At 37.6% G+C, this 20214-nt stretch overlaps 1 protein-coding gene across 1 annotated transcript; it reads right to left on the bottom strand.

Moving 5' to 3' along the window:
* Positions 1 to 1881: 1881 nt before the first annotated feature.
* On the bottom strand, positions 1882 to 18853 carry shtn3 (shootin 3). The gene is made up of 18 exons (XM_079479813.1): positions 18765 to 18853; positions 18593 to 18651; positions 17579 to 17639; positions 12695 to 12789; positions 11566 to 11728; positions 10977 to 11074; positions 9832 to 9913; positions 7739 to 7833; positions 7398 to 7544; positions 6620 to 6773; positions 6283 to 6442; positions 6058 to 6128; positions 5742 to 5845; positions 5071 to 5085; positions 4567 to 4632; positions 3937 to 4057; positions 3484 to 3769; positions 1882 to 3413 (listed from the first exon to the last, which is right to left on the bottom strand). Exons 1-18 carry the CDS (start codon positions 18781 to 18783, stop codon positions 3269 to 3271), a joined length of 1941 nt encoding a protein of 646 aa, XP_079335939.1. The 5' UTR covers positions 18784 to 18853; the 3' UTR covers positions 1882 to 3268.
* Between the last annotated feature and the right edge of the window lie 1361 nt (positions 18854 to 20214).

The raw sequence follows: 20214 nt of genomic DNA, 5'->3' as shown, positions 1-20214 counted from the left end.
AAATAGACATTTTATTTAATTGTCTTGTTCTGGCTTGTTTGCAGTGTCACTTCCCAATCTGCAGTGTTTCCAACCGTCCAGACCTGCTCAACCTCATCCACCAAAGGCAGCGCCGAGGCGACCCCTCAGGACTGAAGTATGTACCTCTAGGTGCCCAAAAACCTGCGCATGTCACTTTCAATGTTCATTTGGATTGGATTCAATTTATTGTCATTACACACATACAAGTACAGTGTAACGAAATGTATTTGATTTCAGTTTGTCTCTGAGGTTTCAGATCTGAATGTAACGGTTGTTCATGTTTTCACTGCTATAACAGCGACAGTGTTTCATATCTTTTTCATATTTGTGTCTGCAGACAGGCTTGGACTTTGGGATTTGGGAACAGCCGGGGTTTCCCAAGAAATGGTGCCAGATGAAGTAAGACCCAACTAATTTAATGTGCAACAATAAATGAAATATGTGCAACAGAAAATGAAATATGTGCAACAGAAAAAGAAATATGTGCAACAGAAAAAGAAATATGTGCAACAGAAAATGAAATATGTGCAACAGAAAATGAAATATGTGCAACAGAAAAAGAAATATGTGCAACAGAAAATGAAATATGTGCAACAGAAAATGAAATATGTGCAACAGAAAAAGAAATATGTGCAACAGAAAATGAAATATGTGCAACAGAAAATGAAATATGTGAAACAGAAAATGAAATATGTGCAACAGAAAATGAAATATGTGCAACAGAAAAAGAAATATGTGCAACAGAAAAAGAAATATGTGCAACAGAAAATGAAATATGTGCAACAGAAAAAGAAATATGTGCAACAGAAAATGAAATATGTGCAACAGAAAATGAAATATGTGCAACAGAAAAAGAAATATGTGCAACAGAAAATGAAATATGTGCAACAGAAAATGAAATATGTGCAACAGAAAAAGAAATATGTGCAACAGAAAATGAAATATGTGCAACAGAAAATAAAATTTGTGCAACAGAAAATGAAATATGTGCAACAGAAAAATGAAATACGTGTAACAGAAAAAGAAATATGTGCAACAGAAAATGAAATATGTGCAAAAGAAAATGAAATATGTGCAACAGAAAAAGAAATATGTGCAACAGAAAAAGAAATATGTGCAACAGAAAATGAAATATGTGCAACAGAAAATGAAATATGTGCAACAGAAAAAGAAATATGTGCAACAGAAAAAGAAATATGTGCAACAGAAAAAGAAATATGTGCAACAGAAAATGAAATATGTGCAACAGAAAATGAAATATGTGCAACAGAAAAAGAAATATGTGCAACAGAAAAAGAAATATGTGCAACAGAAAATGAAATATGTGCAACAGAAAATGAAATATGTGCAACAGAAAAAGAAATATGTGCAACAGAAAAAGAAATATGTGCAACAGAAAATGAAATATGTGCAACATAAAATGAAATATGTGCAACAGAAAATGAAATATGTGCAACAGAAAATGAAATATGTGCAACAGAAAAAGAAATATGTGCAACAGAAAATGAAATATGTGCAACAGAAAAATGAAATATGTGAAACAGAGAAACGACTACAGTATGAGAAACAGAAAACTATTATATGTATTTTTTCAGTTGTTTTTGTTGATTTCTTCCAAATAAAAATGTGACTTATACACTATTAATGTGTTTTATTTAACAATATTGTCTGGTTACCAAGTTCCAACTTCCCTCAATGAAAAAAGAAGAAAGTCATACAGGTTTATAATGACGGAAGAACTTTACACCCTTCAGCACAACAAATAGTTTTCAATAATTTCAAGTTTAATGCTAAGATGCTGCCATGCCTTTTTATATAAATGTAAAAATGATACAAAGTAAGAGAACAGACTGTATTTCTTCATAAGTTTATTCAGTTGACTTGAAAAGGTTGGAGGCAGAACTCGAGCACTTCAGATAAAAACAGGTACACTCTGTTTTTAAGCTTCAAAACACACTCATTTCAACATCACATCAGATCTGTCATCTCTCAGATATACAAAACAAGCCTACACTCCAAAAAGGCTGGAAAAGAAGAAATGGTGCATACAGTATAAGGCCGATACACATTGAGACATTAAGGAGCGGTTAAGGAAGTCTCCACAATAAAAAAGTGTAAATGTTTCACGTATTTTCCATAGTAACAGATTCATATGTGATGACAGCGTGAGGAAGAAATGAACAATTCTTTTAGTCAGATTTTTGTGAAACATGCAATTCAGCTCTTGCATCTATTGGCCGTGTCAAATGTTATTGCGGTTGTCATAAAGCTGAATTGCGTTACTTGTCGATATCAAAGTCAAATCAAGTATCAGTACGATGTCATTGTACCATGAAAAACAATGGACACTAAGTTACTACGATCCACTGAGTCGAGGTGAATTTTAAAGGCAGCCTGATTTTCAGTCACAACATTACAATTTGCAGATGTTATTACATCAGTGAGTTCAGTCTGAATCAAGATAACGCAACTGTTTCATTCAAAGCCGAACCGTGTGTTTGTTCAGTGCATTCATGCAGTGCAATGTTTTGGAGACAGATGGAAGACGTTGTTGGGTAGCCCTCCGTTATTTGAAGATGTTATAGTTTTCTAACCTGTAGGATGTGCAATATTACATCCCATGAGAGGCGAGTGTGTCTAAAGAGGTCGACAGAACAGACAAACAACTTCTTGTCAATAAGAAACACATGCGTGGCTTTAACTTGCATCTTTAAGTGAATTTGGATAATCTGGATCCCGAAGGCCTTCATGTATAACAGCAAAGGTGCCAAGATGTGCGATGCGGGTGATTCTATCTCTGGATTGTTTTGCAATATTGTTTTTCATTTATTATTCATCTCTTATTGGTCGAATAAACAGACAGTCTCACCTGAAACTCCTATCACGCTTGAGCCAGAAGGCTTTAAATCTAAATCTATCTGATGACGAAAGCATTTCAATACTTCACCTTTAAAAGTTGACTTGTTTGCTCAGCTGCTGAATCTATGAATGTAATATGAATCCAAACTCATAGCAACTCAGAATTCATTTTAAGTGTAAAGTTTATGACAAATGATGTGTAAACACCCTGTTAAGGATCAAAAGGATACCGGACACGGTACATTTAAAGTGAGTTTTTGTAATGAACTGCTCTCAAAATCTGCAGTAATGCAATTTTTTGCTATAATTTAATTATGAGTTGACTTAGAATAAATAAATGTAGAAATCATGGTTTTTGTGCAAATTATCCTCGCAGTACAACTTGCTGTTAGCAGTCAGCGTCTGTGCTACCGTGTGCTGCATCGGGGCTTTGTGCAGAAGAGCAGATGGTGGCATGCAGCTCGCCACTTGCAGCTGTGTGGTCAATCTCGTTAGACCCCGCCCACTTTTCTGGAACGCCATCCTTCACTTCCCTGCAACATATAAGGTGTTATTCACCCAATTCTTTCTTCAATCTACTGTGATTGTTAAATATGAGCTTACCCTGAACAGCATCCGTTGAGGACGGGTTTGGGGGGCTCGGTGGTCTCTTTTTCAGTGAGAGAGCTGCAGACAATGTCTGGCTGATTGGTTGCTTTAGGCTTTGTGACAGAATCTGAGATCTGTCGGGCCACAGCTGGCTCTCGGCCCGAGTCTGAGCTGGTTCTAGATCCGCGCTCGCTGCCTGATAGAGAGCTGCTGCCCGGCACGTCTGAGTCTTTTCCGGAGTCAGAGCTGTGCCGACCGTTCAGACTGTTGGATGAGGAAACTTTACTCAGCTGGCCATCATCTACTGAGCAAGAGATACATGACGGTTAATATTCATAAATCATTTTTCAGCTGTTTTAACCAACTAAACCTTTTGAGAAGCGTATTTGGATACTTTGCAAACATACACTTTGAAGTACAAATGAACATGAGTGAATTAACACATACGAGTTGCGTATAGCTCCAAACCTTCAGTTTCAGGATCACAGGCCTGTTTGCGCCTCCTCCTCAGAATCACTTCCAGTTCACTGTCTTTTTTAACATGGACAGTTTCCTGGAAACCCCGACTGGGACTCTTTTTCACCGTCTCCTGCAGGTTCACAAAGAGAACATATTGATTCTGTTTCAACCAATAGGACATGTTATTGCTCATAGGTTGCCCTTTCAAACCTTTCTAAGTACACGTATGAATATTATCGTTTTGTTGCTTAAAAGTGAATATAAACGTGTTTTATTTTACATATTTGAGGTCTGAAAAAATACAGAGCTGTTATTTTGTTCTGTTTCTCCAGTTATCTTTTTTGTTTTGCAAATAAATTCAGATAGAAACAATATTTTATATTGAAGTTATTGTTAGTACTTCACAGAATGAAACAAAAAAGATTATTTTACCTAAACACATAACTATAAATAGTAAATTCAGAAAAACTGAAAATAATTTTGAAAAGGTTCTCTTTTCATTTCTCCGAAATGTAATTTCATTCATCTGTAAGATAACACACGCAGCTAGTGGCAATAGATCACCTAATAAGGAGGTGTTGTAGTGCACATGTGTGGCTTTTGACTGAGTGATGGGCAGAAGTAAATCAGTAAACGTACCAGAATGCCTTTCAGCTCCTCCATTGCGCTCTCCTGTGGCTTTTCCTCCGCTGCCGGAGTCTGCTGCTGTCCATCACAGAGAGAGATCAGCTACATTAGTTACATTAGTAAGTATCTCTTGTTGTTTTGTTGTATATTATTCAGTTTATTTTAAACAAAAATATGAGAAATATACTCTTAATATGACCTTTACAGCATAATGTGAAGCAGTATGACCAGAGGGTAAAGCTATTGATCTGAAGTTATACAGCCCCTCTGGTGGGTCGGTCCATCAATAACCAAAATAAGATTGATCCCTGCTGTGTCTATGAACTGTCTACACTCAAAATGCTTTAATGACCTGCCCAATCCTCAGGGAGGACTATCAAATGCTATGAGGAATTCTTTATGTTGACAAAAAAGTTTTCTATCCTTATAAAGCAATTTAAGCATTTTGTTATCAGTGAATGTGGTCGCATTGTGTAGTGTGAACTGTTAGTAAACGTAGTATGTTTTAAAGCGTACCTTTGCGCCAAATCTCTGCAGCGATGAGGTCAGTAGGTGAATAAAAAAAGCGTAAAGATGAACAAAAGCAAACATTACAAATATGACATCTGTCAATAACTGGTCAACAAACATGCGATATCGAGTGCACAAGAAGCCAAAAATGAATATGCTATTTTAATTCTTAATGGAAAATGATTTAATGATACAGAATTGTAATCCAAAAATTGAAGTAGAATACAAATGAATTAAATTCAAAGGTATTTTTATAAGAGACATTAAAGGTCCAGTGTATGAAATGTAGCGGCATAGCGTGCTCTCCCTTTCGAAGCGATGCGGAGGCGGAAACAGAACGCAGGCCATGTTCACACTTGACTTCTTTTGAGGTTGAAAAAAGTTAAACTTTTCTTAAAAAAAAACTTTTTTATGCCAAGCATCTTTTTTCACAGCTGACCAATGACAATGTCGTTTCCATAACAACATGCGAGGAATATGATTGGTCGAGAAGGCTTAGCTTGAAAATCTAAAATGGCATTTCTGTCAATAAATCCCCCAAATAATAACACATCGGACCTTTACATTTTTGTAATTATTGTTAAAATGTCACCCATATAAACGTGAAAGTCTATATTTAGTCAATTCAATATATTCTCTTCTATTTCATAGTGAGGAAAACACATCATATACCACACCTTAGTGTCCTGCCCTTTGACAGGCCTGAGAACCACCCCGTGTTTAATTCTCTCCATCATTTCATTGACAGCTTTCACTTTCACATCATCAGCTGCTTCTTTCTCTGCACCGAGGAGAGATCATATCCGTCAGTATTGTATTATTGATCCTGTACGACATATCGCTTATAGCTCAGTGAGCTCTTTGTAAGTCGCTTAGGATAAAAGCGTCTGCTAAATGACTTAATGTAAATGTAATGTTAGACACGGTCAACACAGACACCAACAATAGTCTAACAAAACAACATGCACTGCAGAAACAAAAGTGGGGCGTCACCTGGGACTTGCTCTGGTTTGGGCAATCCTTTCCCTCCCTTGGAAGATTTTCTCATTATTGCAATGAGGGAGCTACAGAACAAAGAGATTTGCCATTAGATGCTGCTGTTATGATGGAGAAGCTTGGATTTTACAGGGAGAAAAACATATTTGAACTCTTAAACATCCGACTGCAGTGAAGGCTGAGAGCCTGGTTTTGGTGCAGTAAAGTAAAGAGTTACTGTACCTGATGGGGTTGCAGCGAGAGGGAGGAGGTGGGGGAGGAGGAGGAGGAGGGGGTGGGGGAGGTGGAGGAGGTTGAGGAAGTGGGGCGGGGGGAGGAGCAATCCCAGGGGAGGGGCCTGATGCTGAATCACAGCTCCGCTTTGGCTCCTGCAGCTCTTTCACTGTAACAAATGACACAAGGATGTAGGTTGTGATGATCGGCGGTGTTAATCTATACATTCCGGTTTTCAGTAATGTGTACATGAGCTCACGTATGTCGGTTAAATTGTATCTAAGGAACAATGTTTACTAGGGTTTAATAAGACAAAATGAAATATTCAAGTATGGCTTTATCTCACCTTTCTTCTCCAAATCACAGTTTTTCTTCTCTTCCTCCTGCAGTCTCTCTTCCGTCGCTTTCTTTTCCTCCTCTAATATCTCAAGTTGCCTCTGCAGTTGAACTAGTTGCTTACGTAAAGCACAAGTATCCATCTCGTTCTCAATAGCCTTGACCTGCACACCACAGGGAAAAAGAAAACATTAAGTCAGATGCAAAGGTGCACCTTTGCTACGAGGCTCTACTTTGAATTGTGAGTTTCCGAATGGTGATGCATCAGTCTGACCCATAGGCAGTTTTGCTAATGATGCTGCAACTGTCCAGTCAACCTCAGCCATTTGCTACGACATGGACAGAATATCGATCTGACTTGCTCATGTAACCCGACCAGCAAACAGATCAAATCCTTTCAGCAACAATCACGTGTAAATGCATCTGATGAACTGGGACTTCTCATTGCCAGCACAGATGTTTTGTATGACAGACGGCTGCTGAATGACAGCTGTCAGGCATCCAGATGCCTCTGATGCTGAGGGATTGTAGTTTAATACCCGATCACATTCTCTATTTAGGAAGAGTACCGTATGTTACTGCTGAGACTGCAGATGTGGAACAACTCATGAATGAAATTAGAGGATTTGTGTTTATGGTCCTATGTATGAAATGCTCAATCCGAGGTCCAGTCAATGGAATGCCATTGTCAAATCCTATCATGTAATTCAGTATCATCCATAAGGCCTTTTGTGTTGAGTGGACTGGGGGGATATCACTTCACTGTTTATTTTTTAATGATGATTTACCTTCTCTTGATGCTGTTGTCTTTCTTCTTCCAGGGTTTTGGTCACATTGGCCACATCTTCTAAAGCTTTGAGGAGCTGAACGCTGGGATCGGCCTGCTGCATGAGAATCATGCTCTGTCTGTTTGCTTCTTTCTGCTTTACCAGCATCTGCAGGACAAAATGATTCAAATACGGTGTGGGGGAATGACACCTGGTAGCTGAAAGCATAATGGCCTAGCCAATTTAATACATGGACAGGGAAGGATGTGTCGAATTGTCATAAAGACACTGCATAAGCATTTGATCACACAGACATTTTAATGCAGATAGATTGTGTCTGTTTGTTGATGGAGTGACCTTACCTCGTGTGCATAGGTCTCTGCTTTCTGTCTGAGGTTCTGCTCCAAATCCAGCTGCTCCTTCATATTGTCATACTCCCGAGTGGCCATCATAGACACTAAAGAGACACAAAATGTCATCAGGTGCATAACTGAGGCAATCTATTAAGTTATAAAGTTACGTTTATTTATAAGCATATGAAAATCACTGTGAAGCATGACATTTCATGATTCGATAAATATCATAAGAGAGAAGTATTATAATCACATTTACACAATTGCTATATACCGTTTTCGTATTTGCAGTATTAGTATATACTTTATGAATATTTACAGTATTAGCATATACTGTTTTAACATTCATAGTAGTCATATTTACAGTATTAGTATATTTTTTATAGCATTTACAGTAGTGGTATAGCGTATTAATATTTACAGTATAAGTATATACTACATTAATCTTTACAGAAGTAGTATTTACAGCATCAGTATACACTGTATTAATATCCATAGTATTCACATTTACACTATTAGTATATACTGCATTCATATTTATGGAAGGTTTTTACATTATTAGTATATAATGTAATAATATTCATAGTATTCACAGTTACAGTATTAGTATATACTGCATTCATATTTATGGGAGAAGGTTTTTACATTATTAGTATATAATGTAATAATATTCATTGTATTCACATTTACAGTATTAGTATAGTGTACTTATATTCATAGTATCAGTATTTACAGTATTAGTATATAGTGTATAAATATTCACATTATTAGTATATACTGTCTTAGTATTTACTGTATTTATATTTACAGTATTAGTAAAAACCATATTTAAATTTACGGTATTAGTATTTGCAGTATTAGTACCACTGCGATATCTATTGAATTAAAATCCTCTTTTGTTTTGGTATAATTGATGTTTTCTTCTTAACCAATAAATCTCACTGGGTGTAGGGAGGCAATGGGAGAGTTTGTAACTCTTAAGGCAACGTGTTAAATGAATAAAACAACACCACCTACTATGTTGGAACTAGAAACTGATGTTGAATTATATACTATATTATCTTGTGTTATATTAAAGGCATATCAATAATCATGGTTAAGAAAATCACATTCTCAAAATCGGTACATTGTAACAACCCATGATCAAATAATCCATGATAACAGTGGATTTCTTCACCATGGATATGACAACTGGAGATTCAAACATGCAAATCTCATTCAATGACGTCACAAGGCTAGGAAGAGCCAAGATGTTATTTATTGAATGTGTTCAGTGAGGGTGAGTAAATGATGGGGTCATTTTCATTATCAGATGAACTCCTTTAGTAATATAACTGTAGTAAGGGCTGCTGGATTATGACACAAATCAAAATCGTGATTATTTTGGCCAATATTGAGATCCCGTTATTTAACCCGATTACTCATCAACCTTTAAAACAACATAGAAAACAAAACAAAACTTGTCTTTTAAACTCTGAATTTTACTGAAAATAAATGTCACCGCTGAACCGCTGTAAAGGAAAGGTGTGCGCTGTGGATTTATACTACGAGAAAAGAGAAGATCCTTGATAAATGGAATGCGGGACAATAATCGTTTACCTCCATTGTTTTGTTTTTGTAAATGATGAAGGCCAAAATTGACGATTACTATAAATTGCACAGCCCTAACTGTAATGTAACTAAACTGCTTTAAAATCAATTTATGTGCAGTCAAAGGTCGGCTATAACTCGATCCTCCATTCACACTTCAGAAGCAGATGGGTCTTCCTTTAATGGCCTGAACATTTCAACCCAGGTATCATTTAAACCCTTGTGGTAAGCAAGTCGAGTTTAGCTGAAGTCGTCCTGTACTGTATATGACATAACCAAGACTGTTTCTGTTGTTCCACAGACAGGAAGTTCAAATAAAGTGCACCACTCTCATTTGGAAGATAGGGACTTCCTGCGGTGAATGTTTTACAGATAATTTGATCAGGGACGGGGGTGCAGGCCGGCAGTGAGTGGGCTGCAGAAAACATCAAGCACTGCAGAGCATCTGAGGTGATGTCATGATGTCATGCTTCTGAATGTAAGCGAACGGCATTCACAAACACTGTACTTACCCCTGTTGAACCTCTTAATGGTCTTGGTTTGCTGCTCAATGGTTTGATAATGCTCCTTCATCTCGGCCTGCTCCTTTTCAGTCTTCAAAAGAGCACGAGGCACAAGTTACATCAGGCAAAGAGACTCAATTAGATATTGTTACACTGATATCCATTTAGGTCCGATGGTACCGCAGGTTACTAAGGCTTCATTACAGGCTGATTTATTATTCATGACCAGGTTAAAATACAGCAAGACTCTTTGGAGTTCAAGCCCCCATCAACAGCTGTCAGGCTTGACTGAGCTCGACTGAAATGAATAGAGATGCTTTTGTTCTTCTGTTTTGTTTAATTGCTTTCTCCTACTTGTTCGAGGAAAACACTCAACGCGTAATTTCACATGTGTCTCATCTAGAGTTTCTAAAGACCTTGAAACTGCGTCCGCAATTGCCTACATCCATACTATATAGTAGGCGAAAATAAGTATGAGTCACAAATATTATGTCCAAACCACAGTGTGCAAAAACAGTAGGCGAGAAATACCTGGATGGATCTTACTGCTTTAGATCTGTGTGTGTGCATTGGATGGACGATAAACGATATCCCATGATGCCACGGGAGCGGAGCAACAGTCAAATTTCAAAAGTGAATCAAATAAAAATTGCAGAAAACTTTAGGGCGTTTTTTTCAATATATGTGCCAATAAATGAATTTCTCGTGACTAAATTATGCTTTTATCAACGCCCAAGTACAGGTTGCTGTTAATAGGTCATAGGTCAAAAAACTTACAAGTCACATGTCACTAAAACATGGTGGATGCTCTGAAATGTATTCATACTACTCCCAGTAACGTACTGTTTTAACGGTTGATCCGAATCATCTTCAGGACCAGAACTAAACATTTTATAATGTAAACTTCCGACCCATTTATCTAAGCTACAGTATGCTACCACACAAAATGCTTGCCACCTTAGCCTATAGAGGCTATTTCCCATCATAACTGGTTGTTCTTATAAACAGACAGAGAAATAATGCTCATTATAGCTCATTGCTTAGACAACATGGCTGACCTTGACTAATTCTTGTCTTAGTTTAGTGAAAAAATCTAGGCATAATTCATATCTCCCGAGCTTTTAAATAAAATGTCACTCTGAATTGGTACTCACAAGTGCTGTCAACTCCTCTATCCGTCTCTTCTGCTCTTGAAGCTGACACGTCCACTGCTTCTTTTCCTCCAGTAGAGAACTCACTGTTTCCTGAAGATCTGTGAAATAATCAGAAGTATTGTGATGGATGTACCTCTGTGTACGTGAGGACAGATTCCTATGCACAGGAAACTGTCATTGGTGAAGAACATTGGCAATTTTCTATAACAAAAAGATCAACAGATGGCATTAGACATGGCATCAGACATTCATAAATATCATTTCCTGAAGGAAATACCAATGCTTGCATGTAGCGTTGCCAACCGTCCCGTATTAGCTGGGACATCCCATATATTGAGCCTGCCTGATTTGTCCCGTATGTGACTTCCCGTGCCCAGTTCATTGACTGCTCCACGGATTGAAGCAACAGCAGCAGTGGTGTTGATCAAGACACTTGAGAATGATATTACCGACGCCTGTCATCTAATCACAGCCCATGATTTTATGTCATTTGTCATAAAGGTCAAATTTAAATGCAGCATCAGAGACGTCATATTGTTCAGCTTGCATCCGGTTTTAGTTTGAGCTAAGATGTTCGTGTGGTATTCACCTTTGACCTGCTGTTTGTACTGTGAGAAGGGATCAGAGCTGGGATCCTGTTGGTCAGACTCCTCTTCTAAAGAAATGCAGTCGGAAATACTGGGCAACAGCTCGTCCAGACATGGCCGTGATGACAGACTCAAATACTTCAGCTTTCTGTTCTCACAGTTCAACTGTACACAACACAAGAAATGACTTGAACACAACATACACACCAATATGAGTACATGAATGAAACATTTTAAAACAAACTCTAAATGACATGGTTTGGACATTAAACCGTCTCCACAGATATTAGAAGTAGACTTACTTTGCTTTGAAGAAACAAATAAAGAGAAATTAAACGGTCTAAAGAATCTGTCATCATTCACTCACCCCTAACTTAGATGTTGGCCTTTTTCGTACAGAATTTTATTGTATAGACCAGGATCTTTAACTTTGGACCCCCAAATATGTTGAGCCTTTCGTGAGGGAACCCCTTGCTTTTAAACTGCTGGTTTAAATAGTGGGATATTATAAAGACAATATATTGTTATGTAGAAATGAAACTATTTCTGTCGTTTTTGTTCAACATTTGTTCTAGAACATTCTGGAGAACCATTGGGGGTCCCAAGACCCCAGTGTGAAAACCCCTGGTATAAACCACTTTGCAAGAGGTAAAAAACTGGTCCAGAAGAACTTCGGGTTTCCTCTTATTTATTTATATATATATATATATATATATATATATATATTAATCTTACATATATAAATAAATCTTAAAGATATTTGTTAAACTTTTTAAATCATACATATTCTATTGGTTTTACTTTGTTTGTGTGGTGTTAAAGAACTGAAACAGGACGTTTTTCTGCACTGTAAAACAAATGTCACTCATTTCAATTCAACGTCAAAAAATTACGTTAAAAAGCTCCATTACATTTTTGAGTTGAATCAAATTAGCTTTATGAGTCGGTTGGACTTAAATATATTGAACTGACTTAAAAAGCGAGTTGTAAAAAATGTTTTATACTGTTTATATGAAAAAAAAGGATGATGTTCAGAAATTAAACAGGTTTGGCAGGTGAGTAGGAGACAACAGAATATTATTTGAAAAATATATTCCTATTAAAAGTCACTGAAATACGGTGGCCAAATACCTTGGTAGCCAGAGCCTCTGCATTTTCCCGGCAGGATTTCTCAATCTCCAGTTGGGTCGTCAGTACGTTTACCTCCTCGATGACCATTTGGGAAACTACAAAAAGCAATAACATTCAATGTAGAGTGAATGTACAGAGGATTGTCATCCTGCTGGGTGTTAAATATGCATATTTCAAATATAAGCGATCAGTAATATGGCTATAAACTTTAAGCTGCTCCCATGGCAGTAATGGTGGGAGTACAATCATGTTGTTCATTCATATTACAGTTCTTCCTGTTTCGAACGTTACACCACCTCCTACACAGTTTAGTGAGGGAATCTGTCAACTTGTGATACCCTGCTATTACATGCATGACGTGTACTTTAAAGAAAGAAACAGGGTTGTATCTTTCAGTAATGCAGAAATAAGACAAACATTTTGATAACAAACATGACTATATAAATGACTGTATTATGATGATAAAATGGGACATCATGATCAGTGACACGGTGAGTTTAATGAGATGGGAAGTTATCGGTTACATGTTCACAATGGGAACCATTTCCCACCTATTTGGGCCCCATTCATTCCTGTTGTTCCAAAGCACCAGGACAGAAACTCTAGACACCACACTGGTCTCTAAACTAGAGGATTGGATGTCAGAGCCCCTATATGTATCTTCAGTTTAACGCACTGCACTATTTCTAAATAGTCGACTTGTAACTATTATTTGACTGAATGTCAGATAAACACACTGTCTGTGTCTGGAGATTAAAGGCATGTGAATAAATGTCCATTATTTGTAACTTTTGAGAAATTGAAGGGCGAGGTTAGTCTCTATTATGCATTTCTCCATTAAACGCTGTTGAATAATGCAGGAACAACGCTACTCTCGTCATGGTGGAGTACAGTATGTAGTCAGCTCACCCTAAAGCCCATTCCTAAAATGAATAGCTCCACTCATTAAAGTCTTTTGTACTAACATACTGTACAATGTAAAAACGGAAACTGGATTTCAACAATCCAATTTTGAACCTGTAGACACGGGGCGTTCCTTGAAACAGACAGTGATATACTTTAAGAGATTACATTTTGGACAGTATTAAAAGTAAGCATGTGAAATGCATCTTTAAGCTTAGAAATATCAAAAGAAAGCTGAAAGAATGAAATAGTAAGAAGATACATCGTGTTAGTAAGGCAAACTTAGACCGTAGCATGATTGCATGGTTTACGTATTCCAACGACAAGTTTACGTACATACAAGGTGTAAAAACACCTTACTTTTTGACTCACTCTCAAATTATTCGTTTGGTGAATCATCCGTATAATCCCCTCCTTTCCGCCAGTTTACTCTGATCTGATTGGTCAGATGGTGTAGTCTGCTGTGATTGGTCTACCACGAATGATGCTCACAAGCTACAGTGCTAAGAAGAGAAGACTGAAGTTTTTGAAGTCCTAGCAAAACGTAGGCGGGGACTATATGTAGTGACGTAAATATGCGGAGGTTCGCAAATTGATTTAGGGCACGACTCATTTGCGTGACTCAGTGTCGATTCGCTTTTTCCAAGCTAACAATTTTGTTATTCATTACCTTTGGCTTTACAACTTGGCAGACTGCTTACTGTACATTCACACATGGCAACGTTACACACCGCATGAAATGTAATTTACATGATCTCCTAATATGTACTCTTTAAAGAAACCAGTAAAGGAAAGTCTCAAAATGTCTAAATTGACAAATCACATTACCAGATAGGATTAAGATGCTTAATACGTAATTACATCACTTGTTAAATACGCAGTACGGGCGACTATGCAGCTGCGAGAAAAAACAATGCAATGTCAAAACAAAGTAAGGTTCACTAACCATCACAGACTATCAGACCTCCTGTTTTATCATTAATTTGTAACCAAAATCTTAAACAGGATTCGTCAAATTGTCTTAATGGGAAGATGTGATTTAAATGTGTATGAAATTACATATAGCGACATCTATTTGTAAAGTTGCGAATTGCAACCAATGGCTCACTCCACCCCTCCCTTTCGAAGCCCTACGGTGGCTGACACAGGACTAAGATGACGTCACATTTTCGATATTTGCTGAAGGAGATCATGTATTTATGAAACATGCTCTGTAAAGCAATTTGTCCATTTAGGGCTACTGTAGAAACAACATGGCGAAATCCATGCAAGGGGACCCGAGGCGTATGCAGATAGAAATAGCTCATTCTAAGGTAATAAATAAGGTCTCTATACACCTCTGAAGACATAGTTATGTATATTATATTGCATTTTTGTCAATAGATCCTCCAAAAAAAATACCCATTGGACCTTTAAGAGAGACTTCACATTGGTATTTAAACCATGCAATGGTGTTTGACAGATACTGACATCAGTATAGTGAAAACCTTTGGTAAAAATGTCGATATTCTTATCGCAGTGTTGACATTTGCATGGAATCACCCATATGTTTAAGTAGTATTATAATTATAAAGGAAAAACTAAATAAAGTTAAGACAATAAACATGAGGATGAGTCTGTGCACATGCCGCCCATGAAAATAAAGCAGGACAATAAAAAGGGGTGTGGCTCCCTCCCTCATCTGCTCAACTCATCTGGCTTGTAATGATTGACTGGCAAGAGCTCTGCTTCTGGGCTTTTCTTCCGTCTCTACATTCTAGGTCAGCAAGTACTCCGTGCTTAATGCTGCCTGAGCAAAAAATACGGCTCTGCAGAATCAGGCAGACCTGGAAGTTACCCAGAGCATCCCGGACAGGCAGGAAAGAGCTTCAAACAAGCATTTTATCTGCCACGTCGACGCAATGTTAGTCTAGCATTAGTCTAAAGCACTTCCATCGCAATTTTGATCACAGCGATTAAGCTCTTTTAATAAATCTTAACAGTGCGAGTTTAATTACCCGGCAATTTTGCTTTCAACTCAAGTACTAATTGCGTCTGTGCTTGCAACCCATAGTCTAGTTCAATCCAAAGGCGGATGTACAAACTATTAAAATATACACAGAGGGAAAAGCGTTCATTTTTTCAAAATCAAATATATACTTTGGATACAAAAAAAGTACAGTCTTTAGGACATGTAAAACATAGGTGTAAATAAGATGAGTAATGAAGGTGATGGCTTAATACACAGTGTGTCTTTTAATTTGCATAAGTGCACAGGCGATTCTTAATGAAACTCATTCGGGCGTCCCAAAAAGGAGGTGGGAGACAGATGCTCTCCCAGACACAGACCCCGTGCCTCCCAGATACTCAACAGCAGCGCCCCTGCAGCAGCCAATCATCAAATAGAACATCGACCAATCACGTGCGACCAGCACAAGACTATTGTCCTCTATGGCAGGAACTAGGCCAAACTAGTGACATTTGCTGTGTCATGTTAATTGTAGCAAAAATGTGAATACACGGATCGCCTTTTACATACAAAAACACAATCGATTGGTGCAAAGATCTAACGGCGACAGGGTAAATATGAAAATTAATATTGTACGAATTAGGTTTGGCCAAATATGCATTTAGTTATTTCTGCAAGTCATATTAAATATAGCTCAACTAAAGCAAATTCGGATTTCAGAAATGATAAGAGAGCGCATGAGGTGTTATAAACTACAATAAAAAGGCATGTTCATTTTCTACTGATAAATAATTCATTATTGGTGATTTTTAATAATTCAGTGACATAACAAGACAGCAATGAGAGCTGAATTCAGTGTGGTCTACGGTCTCTCCCTAGGGAGTGTCTGAAAATTTCATGACACCAATATAAAGGACAGCAGGCGTATCATAAAGGCAGCCAGAATCATTATACTCTACGATGTTAAACCAGTCCAAAACATAAAAGAGGTGAAAAAATAACGTGTTAGATGTAGAAGCCCCAAAAATGTAATGTGTTCCTAGGTAAATACTGTACATGCCCTCATATCCTGTGTTTCTTTACACACTTTTAAACAGTAAATTATGAATTTAAGAGCGAAACACATGATACTTAGATTTATATCAGTTCACATACGCACATATAAAACATACAGACAATAAAGATGTCCGTACACAACGAGCCATTAAAACAATGACACAACAGTAGAAAGACTCTAGTTGTCATTTCTTAGAGCAAAAATCTACCAAATATACGAAAATACTATTCCTAGGTGACACAAATATTTGGACATTATAATTATCTCAACACACTTTGATCTCCATTCGTAAAAACTCTAAGTTCAATAGCAATATATAAGTAAATGTGCTGCTGCATATATAAGTCAAAACTTTTTGCTATTGATAACACGAATTTGCATTTTCTCACCTCAGTTTCCAGATTATTTTCCTGAGGCTGGCAACTGCTAGTGTTGTCAGAGTGCTAACAAATTAGTAACTGCAGTCGGGGTTCCTTACATATCACAAAGTGGAAGCAGGGAAGGTCATGTTAACACTAACACACCTCCATGGTTGGCTCCCAGTAGCCATGGAGACTGGAGCACCTGCTAACACCTAGAAATAATGGACCATTCCGAAGGCCCCTAATGTCATGATGATATGGGTGAGTGAGGCAAGAGGAAATGAGATAAGACAATACCAAGCTTCAGTTTAGTGGGATGAGCCAAGTGAGGTCAACTCTTTGTACATGTAAAATGCGATGTGTTTAGTTCACAGGGATACGTTTGTTAGTACTACATAAAACTGTTAATTAAATAAATGAATAATGAATAATGCTGTCTGCGCATTTGTTATCTTCGTAAACATCATAAAATAGTGAATGTGCTGCAGTTCGTCTAAAGCCATACAAGTGACTACACACATAAAACACAATCTAATTTGAAATGTCATCATGTTGACTGAATCCCATACAATCACAATAGTGGGTCATGACTTCATCAGTGATCATGAATTTACCTCGCTTAATGTGCTTGAGTTGCCTTTCAGCTTCATCTCTCTCTGCTGTCAGTCTCTGGCACTAAAGAACAGAAAAGGTGTCAACATATCAGACAGATAAACAAGACTCGAGCGTTCTGTTGAGAGGACCCATCACATAGCAAATGTACTATACTGTTATCTTTCATAACATGTATAAAATGCATATGCGCTGAAATATTTAGGCCTGTTCGTCATTCTGAATCGTTTTATGTGGACCAAAACTAAGATGCTATGTTGTACTCCTAGGACAACTTAGAGTGGACTATATTTAAAGGCTTGTGTTGACAGTCAAGCGTTGTTTTTCCCTTGTACCCACAAAATAAAATATCTCGCTCAGTTGGAGCATTGCGTTAGCAACACAAAAGTCATGGGTTCGATCCCAAGAAAGAAACTGACAAAATGTATACCGTGAATGTACTGTGCATGTATTAGCACCTATCGTACTATTGCTCTTTTATGACACATCGCTTACTGCTCCATGAACTCTTTGTAAGTCGCCTTGGAAAAAAGCATCTGCTAAATGACTAAATGTAAATGCACGAATGTTTAATAAATAACATCCATGTCACGCTACAGCAAAAAAAATGATAAAAGTTTATTTAAAATACAAGAATTTAATCCGAATAACATTGAAGTTTTATTTTCAGTACATTTTATAACATTTCCTAAACAATATTTAAACATGGACAGTCAAGGAGGCGTGATGCATCTGCAACAATGTCGAGTGTGAATGTCATATAAAAAAATCTTTCATTTATGATCGGTTTCATTTATGATACTCTCATCCGAAATACAAAAGATGCTCAGACGCTGTCAGATGAAATGGGTGTCACTGTCAACCTTCGAATGAATGAAAGAGCCGGTTAACACTGCAATTTCCTCCGTCCCCTCTCCTGAGCCACAGTATATGTATGTTAATAAATGCAGTAGTTTATAGAAGTGAGATTTAAACATGCAGTAAAGGTTTATTCATGCACGCATGCATCTTCTCACCTCGCTGCTGTCCTCCCGAGCCTCTCCCTCTTCTGCTCTACCGGCCTCCATCTCTCTCACTGCTTACAATGAACAAAGTGATCATTCACACAGCAATCGATATTTAAAAAAAGAAACATATCTCATTTACATTTGTTAACAGCCTAGATGTTAGTGCAAAAAAAATCACTACCACAGCCGGTAGCATCCATTGCATCCACGCAGCAGACTCAGCGAGTGTACCAGCCGGGCGGCGGCCGCGGGAGTTTCCTCCTCCTCCTCCAGATGATCCATTCTACTATAGTGAAGGTTTGGCTCGTGAATATTCATCATCTTGCGACCAATAGGCTTAGTTGTCGTAGATCACATGACAGACCGCTTCGAGGCCCATCCCCTGGAAAATTCTTCATCAAACTCCGCTCGAAACCGCACAAGCTCATTTTTATTAGGTCGATGGTAGTTTAGGGTATGATACGTTAGCTGATACGACGGCTATTGTGGGGTTTACTGGGCCAAACACTAAATAGGGCTATTCACTGCCACGATAACGCAAAACACGCATTTATAGCCCCTTATGTTTGGTCTGTTTATTTGTCATACAAATGAAAATCAACGGTAGGGATGCTCAGTAACATCTGTTGACCTGTAAATGTTTTCTAGTAAAGTTATTTTAACTCAGTTAAAGCTGTAGTAACAGACTGATAACTATATCACCCTCGTTCCCAGCTGTTCTGGACATTCTTGTTTCTCATCTAGGCTAGAATAGACTTTTATGAGCTCCTATGAACACTTATTTTTACCCAATAGTGCCACCTGGTGTCACAATCTGGTCTAACCCTTGTATTGCAATGCACATTCCTCGATGTTAAGCAAAAATAATTCTTTAGGATGATCTCTGCTTCAAAATATAACGTTAATGCAGACTGTTTTGCTTGCAGTGCTCCTATACATTTATGAGTGCAGTCATTCCAGAGTATTATGATCGTCATGACCAATAGGGGGCCCAGACATTAAAAGGTTAGTTCACCCTACATTGAAAATGATTTACTAACCCTCATTTAATTCTAAACCCGAATGACATTATTTCCCGCAGAACATGAAAAAATATTTTGATGTGCTGAATGTAGATAACCGAACAATATCGGCCCCCATTGACTACTTTTGATGGCTGAACAAGAATTGTCAACATGCATTTTCATGATAATTTACTCACCACGCTGTCATCCAAGATGTTAATGTATTTTATTCTTAGTCGAAAAGAAATGAAGGTTTTGGATGAAAACATTCCAGGATTATTCTCCATATAGTGGACTTCAATGGACTCCAAACGGTTTTTTACAGTTTCAGTGCACATTCAAAGGGCTTTAAAGACGATGAATAAGGGTCTTATCTAGCGAAACGATCGGCCGTTTTATAAAATAAATTCAAATGTATCTGCTTTATAAACACAAATGCTTGCTCTGTTCTGCAAAGCGCACTCACTACTTCACGTAATTTCGTTAAAAAAGGTCACGCTTGACGTTGGTAGGGCAGGGTGAAAAAAATCCATCTCATCTCACCACCGACACCGTTGTTTTACCTTTTAACTCCCTTTTTTTGTAAACGGCGTTTCAATCAGCATTTGTACGTTCAACTTGTAAACA

Source organism: Barbatula barbatula (assembly GCF_947034865.1).
Source record: "Barbatula barbatula genome assembly, chromosome: 18".
NCBI lineage: Eukaryota > Metazoa > Chordata > Actinopteri > Cypriniformes > Nemacheilidae > Barbatula > Barbatula barbatula.
The sequence above is the reverse complement of the archived record's forward strand: the minus strand, read 5'-3'. Positions and strand labels throughout refer to the sequence as shown.

Coding starts and splice junctions, on each gene's coding strand:
- shtn3 (XM_079479813.1), bottom strand. Junction 12,790..17,578: donor ACTCAAGCACATTAAGCGAG/GTAAATTCATGA, acceptor TGCTTTTTGTAG/TTTCCCAAATGGTCATCGAG. Junction 6,129..6,282: donor TCTCGCTGCAACCCCATCAG/GTACAGTAACTC, acceptor TTTGTTCTGTAG/CTCCCTCATTGCAATAATGA.